General features: G+C 45.8%; 1 protein-coding gene across 1 annotated transcript; it reads right to left on the bottom strand.

Moving 5' to 3' along the window:
* Positions 1 to 386: 386 nt before the first annotated feature.
* Positions 387 to 4,775, bottom strand: LOC145401084 (retinol-binding protein pinta-like). Its single transcript, XM_080273457.1, has 7 exons — positions 4,622 to 4,775; positions 3,716 to 3,875; positions 3,079 to 3,160; positions 2,554 to 2,730; positions 1,865 to 1,975; positions 873 to 978; positions 387 to 544 (listed from the first exon to the last, which is right to left on the bottom strand). Exons 1-7 carry the CDS (start codon positions 4,773 to 4,775, stop codon positions 387 to 389), a joined length of 948 nt encoding a protein of 315 aa, XP_080129583.1.
* Between the last annotated feature and the right edge of the window lie 1,662 nt (positions 4,776 to 6,437).

The raw sequence follows: 6,437 nt of genomic DNA, 5'->3' as shown, positions 1-6,437 counted from the left end.
CCTGTGCTCCTCATGGGGCAACGTAGGATTGGATGATGGATGGATGGATGCATGCATACACAGATGTTAGGAAAACAGAAAATGAAAAAAATAAATAAAAAATAGTGAGTGATACAGGACAACAATCTCTCTCTCTCTCTCTCTCTCTCTCTCTCTCTCTCTCTCTCTCACACACACACACACACACACACACACACACACACACATTTTTGACCCCAAAACTATAGTTTAAAATATATAAATAAAAGTTGTCAGTACAGCACGAAAATGGGACAAAAAAAAGAAGAGAGAGAGAACTAGAAAAACTCTCTCTCTCTCTCTCTCTCTCTCTCTCTCTCTATCATACTCCGAAGCCAGCGCCACAGCCAAGAAATCGGACACCAGCCCTAGTCAAACTCCAGCGTCTTGAACGAATTATTACCGCCGCCGCCTCCGATTATGGACGAGAGCGTGGACTTGGACTTCCTTCTCTTCGGATCGGCTGCGTATTTTTCGTCCTCCAGAAACCAGTCCCTGTGCTCCTCCATCTTGGCCAGCCAGTAATCTGATGAGTGGATGGTAATGTAGAGTCGGGGTGGAGAATTCTCAAATGTCTGGGGGTGATTGTGGAAAAAGAAAGTGGGGATTATATATAGAAAATGTTGACAAAAAATGATGGAGTGCACTGAATGATGAAAAAAGAAAAAAAAATGCCCCCCCCAAAAAAAAAAAAAATGGAGGAATATTAAAACTGAGAAACGAAAGATTATGTAGTAAAACACACACACACACACACACACACACACACACACACACACACACACTCTCTCTCTCTCTCTCTCTCTCTCTCTCTCTCCCCTGCCGCCTTCACGCCCGTGCACAGGTCTACTCACCAGCCAGTTCCGCTACCGTGCCTGCCGTGCCTCCGTACTCCCTAGGCAGCATGTCCCTGGGCACGTATACGTACATCTTGTTCAGGTCACGTCCGTGGATGTGGATCTGGAGAAGCACGTAAGAGAAATTAGAAGAGAGAGAGAGAGAGAGAGAGTGTGTGTGTGTGTGTGTGTGTGTGTGTGTGTGTGTGTGTGTGTGTGTGTGTGTGTGTGTGTGTGTGTGTGTGTGTGTGTGTGTGTGTGTGTGCGTGCGTGCGTGCGTGCTCCGGCTTGTTTATTTTTGTTTTATTACTATCAGGGTGTGTATTTATTTTTTAGTAAGTGAAATGTAATCTACGTCATTATTAGCGAAGAATATTAATCTCATGAAATTAATGCTTTGAAATGTACTTATATCATCCAGTTCTATCAATAATTATTCTTTGTTCATCACTGTTTTAACCACCTATCGCAGTTATCATCACAACTTCCACCACTACCATAATCATTTCATCTTTCATCCCACCATTGCCATTACCATCAGAGTCATCACCTTTACCACTTATCCTTTCTTCTCACTAGTCTTACGAATACAGTACTTTTCATAACATATCCACCTACTCTCCTCATTACCATTCATTACCACATGCACCTCTTTTTCACCTGTCCCACTGATGATCATTACCCCTTTCATCACCACTATTCGTTGTTTCTTCTCATTGCATTCGCCATCAACTTTTCACATCATCACTAGACCATCGTCACTACATCCATCACCACTGCCGCAAACCTTCATCACTACAACTACCACAACAGCCATCACAGTCCTTTTTCACTACTACCATTAATACTATCATCACCACTGCTGCTAACCACCATCATCATTGCCACCATCTCAACTACTACTATCATTATTACCACCAAAACCACTGTCACAACCTACTCTCCTGCCATACCTCGTCACCACCCACCAGTCATCACCCATCACCACTAAACCACCCCTCACCACTCACCCTCTTCTTCATCTTCTCTCTCATGAAGGGACGGAAGAGGTTGAAGAGCGTATCGAAGGCCGTCGGAGTGTTGATGTAGTGAACGCTCTTGGGTCGCAGGGGGTAGCCTTCCTGTAGTGGGACAGTGAACGCTGTGAAATAATACATAATAGCGCATCCTCTCCAACCTGACACGATTTATAACATCTCTCCTGTAGTGGGATAATGAATTCTGTGAGACAACATACATTAGTTCACTTACTTTAACCTGACGAAGCTTCCTAACCCCTCTCAGCATGGAACGGAACTGGTAGCATTCCGTAGCGGGCTAAGAAACGCTCTGAGACATACAACAGTCCTTTTATTCTAACTTGATCAAGATTCCTATCTCATCTCAGGTCAGTGGGTGGTCAGATGTAGTCAGAAAAAAGACTGATTTGCCTAGGAGCCTTCCCGTACTGGGACAGGGAGCGAGACAAAGTGCAATAGTACATTTACTCCAACCTGGCAAAGATTTCTAAACCTTTTCACCTCGTTGATGGTCGGATGCAGTGAGAATGGGGGGGTGATTTGCCTAGTAAGCGTGGAGACTTCAACTGCTGATAGACAGGTAGAGCTCCCCAACAGATAGACAGGTAAAGTTCGCCCAGTAGATAGACAGATAGAGCTCCCCCAACAGACAGACAGGTAGAGCTTCCCCCCACTCTTACCTGCCAAGTCTTGAACACCTTCCTCATTAGTGGCAGAGGTAGAGCCGTGACGTGCTGGAAGGTGAGGCAGGACATGTCATTAGCCTGAACGATACCTGTGATGGTCGTCTGTTCGTCCTCGAGAAAGAGAACGTCAAAGAGCATCGAGGCCGCACGGAACAGGTCTTCTGGACGAACCTGGACGAGACAAGATCATTCGTATCGTCATTGGCAACACCTGAGCCAACATACTTTACCGTCAGTGTCGTTATCATTATTGCTATGGTCATCATCATCATCATCAACATCTTCATCATCATCAACTCCTGAACCAATATCACATATTCTTCATTGTCATCGTCATTGTCATCATTATCGTCACCATAATCACCAGCATAATCATCTGTATCATTATCAACACTAGTACCAGCTTCAAATGCACTCAGTCATCACCATCATCATCATCATCATCAAAACCTGTACAAGCTTCAAACAATTTCCATCACACACACACACACACACACACACACACACACACACACACACCTTAGCAGGGTTCCATGCTCCCAGGCGGCCAAAGATGACCTTACGTCCCAGTGGATCGTAGCCGGGCAAGGGGAACATCAGTCTGAGGGTGCACAAGGCATTACAAGGGTGTACAAGGGATTACGCAAGTTGTACAATTGAGTTCAAAGGGGGACAGGCAATTACAAAGGTGCACAGGGGATTTCAAAATGAGTGCCTGGATTATGCAGGAGTTCAAGGGACTTGAAAGGAGTACAAGCAGTTACAAAAGTGTACATAGGATTACCAAAGGAGTGCCAGAAATTATAAAGGAGTACAAAGAATTTCAAAGGAGTACAAAGGATTTCAAAGGAGTACAAAGGATTTCAAAGGATTTCAAAGGAATACAAAGGATTTCAAAAGAGTACAAGAGATTTCAAAAGAATACAGTACATAAACCATACATCCCACCTCTCCCCTCATTCCCCCACCTTAGCTCGCCACCCACTCAACCCACCCCACCTCTCCTTTTCTCTCTCTCCCCAGCTACACTCTCCAGTCCCCCATTCCCCCAACACTCCCCCCACCTCCTCCTCACTCCTCCATCTCATCTCACTCCCCACTCAGTCCCACCCCACCTTCTCTCATTTCCCCCCTGCTCCACTCCTCAAACACCCACCCCATCTTCACAATCTCCCTGATCTTGGGGTCGAGAGGGTCACGCCCCTGGAACATATCCGGCATGGCTCCCTTCACCGTGTAGTAAACCTCGAGCTTCTTCTGCGTCCTCTCCTGCGAAAACTTGCATCCCCGAAGGTAACGCAAGATGGTCCTTCTGTCTGCCGGGGGAGAGGTCTAGTTAGATTAAGGGAATGCAATGGAGTACAAAGAAATACAAAGCAGTACAAAAGAATAGAAAGAAGTACAAAAGTATAGAAAGGTGTACAGAGGAATAGAAAGGAGTACAAAGACTAAAAAGAAAGTACAAAAGATTTTTCACGCACTGAAAAAAGAGAGAAAAGTAAAAACAAAGAGTCCAGAGAGAGAAGAAAAGGGGTAACAATAGGAAAAGTGTACTATATTCTTTTTACCTTAACCTGGCTAAGATTTTCTTTCGCCTGCAGTTTATTTCACGTAGCTTAATGGCAAAATAAGACAATACCACGGCTTTACATCCTTTCCATAGCACTTCTTCGTGACTAGGATCGTATTCCAGCGTTAATTTATGATTACAACTCGGCATTCAAGATGGAGAGACGGTAAATTTAGGCCAAGTTAGGGTGAAAACAATATTTCTTGTTATCTGAAGGAGTTATGGTTACTCAGGTCCTGCCAGAGATAACTCCTGTCATCCTGATTATCTTTCTATCGATTTTCTTATCTGCCTCACCCATTTTACCTCATCCATCCTACCTCCTTACCTGTCCCGCCTCACCGATCCTCCCCTACCTCACCTATCCTGCCTCCTGCCTAACTACACCTGCCTCACCCCTCTTCCTCACCTATCCTACCCCCAACTATCCCCCCCCTACCTCACCCAGCTTACCTCCTACCCAACCACACCTTTCTCAAGCATCCGCCTCACCTGTCCTGGCGTTGAGATGTGGCTGCCTAACCAACCACTGCCTCACCGCCTGTATCTGCCTCTCCCTCGTCTCCGGATCCTCCCCCAGCTCCTCCCTGGCCACCCTCACCACCTCCTCGCTTAGGCAGTCGCTGAACTCCTCCGCTCCGGGCATCGTGAGGGGCTCCTGTTTACAGTCTGGAAGAAATAAGAGTTAGAGGGAAGAGTTGTGACAGTTCCTTGATTTTCTTTTTTTACCTTTCTTTCTCTCTCTCTCTCTCTCTCTCTCTCTCTCTCTCTCTCTCACACACACACACACACACACACACACACACACACACACACACACACACACACACACACAGAAACTGAATTCATGTTCCGAAACGCAATTCGTATAGGGTGGACCCAATTCTGCGCCATCTTGCCAGGTCTTGTGTACTGGGGAGACGGCTCAGTCAAGAGAGATTAGAATTTTATGCTAAGTTAAAGGGAACAGAGTATGGTTTTAATTACCTACGTGCTCCCCTCACCCCATCCCTTCACTAAGCACAATGTTAGTCTCAATATAATATACATGTTTTTTCCTACCCCAGTGCTGATCATGCAACCCCTATCCTGACCGAAATTACCCGGGGTCCATCATCACCATCATCATCATCACCATCCCTCTCTAACCCCCTTCCCACTCACCGCCACCACCATCCACTCACACATACACCCCCTCCCTCACCCTCTTCCTTTCTCACACCCATTCAAACACCTCCTCCCTACCCCTTCCCCAAACGCCCCTCCTTCCCCCACTACACCCACACATACACCTCATCCCTTGCCCTTCCCCAACCCCCCTCCTTCCCTCACTTCACCCACACATACTGTGCACCCACATCTACACTCCTCTCTATCCCCTCACTCCCACCACCGTCATTCGCGTCTCCCAATTGCTATATTACGTAAGTCTGATAACACAAGGATTTTCGTAACCCTAGAAAGGTCATACGTAGGTCTGTGCAGTGTTGTAACCATCGTCATCTATGGATGGATGGATGGATGGATGGATAGATAGATAGATGGATAGACTGACAGATAGATAGATAGATAGACAGACACACAGAGAGCGAAAGATAGACAGAGACAGAAAGATGTGACCATATGAAATAATTAGAACTTCATATAACAAGGAATATTATTCAGAACAGTTTTATAATTCTATCACACACACACACACACACACACACACACACACACACACACACACACACACACACACACACACACACACACACACACACACACACACACACACACACACACACACACACCGATCCACCCATCTAACAGTGATATAACAAGCCCACCTCTGCCCACGCTTCCCCCCACACCGAGTCAATCCCCAGCTGTCAAATGTCACCCTGTCAGCACCAGCACAGTTTTTAATTTCCGGGACTCCCACGCCCGCCTCTTTTTATCTTGCTGCACCTTCGTAACTGAGAAAAGTATATATTATTTCTTGGGCAGCAGGAGAATGAGAAAAATATATAGATTCTCTCGAGCGGCAAAAATCAACCAAGTGAGTCTTTATTTTCATTGGTATAAGACTTCAGATCGTATACTTAAACTTTAGATGGCAAAGTGGCATGCAAACGCCCGAATTTTTTGCAATAGATTCTGATGCACGATGGAACGTACTTGGTCCACCTTTAGAGCTGGTGGCTGCATCATGTATCGTGGAATGCAGGATAACCATACCTTATAACCACAGTCGTTCCCTAAATAGTCGCAAAAAATTAAGGGATTTTCATTCCACTTGTCGACGTAGGGTTTCAGTATACAACGC

The sequence above is a fragment of the Coenobita brevimanus genome, chromosome 54 (assembly GCF_032717465.1).
Source record: "Coenobita brevimanus isolate Jiangsu-jjx chromosome 54, ASM3271746v2, whole genome shotgun sequence".
Lineage (NCBI taxonomy): Eukaryota > Metazoa > Arthropoda > Malacostraca > Decapoda > Coenobitidae > Coenobita > Coenobita brevimanus.
Note: the sequence above shows the minus strand (reverse complement) of the source record. Positions and strands in the feature narration are given on the sequence as shown.

Excerpts from the sequence above, each read along its gene's own strand:
- LOC145401084 (XM_080273457.1), bottom strand. The coding sequence starts at position 4,775 with ATGCCCGGAGCGGAGGAGTTCAGCGACTGCCTAAGCGAGGAGGTGGTG. Across the intron at positions 979-1,864 it reads GAGAGAAGATGAAGAAGAGG|ATCCACATCCACGGACGTGA; the intron begins GTGAGTGGTGAG and ends GTGCTTCTCCAG. Across the intron at positions 545-872 it reads CACGGTAGCGGAACTGGCTG|ATTACTGGCTGGCCAAGATG; the intron begins GTGAGTAGACCT and ends TCCACTCATCAG.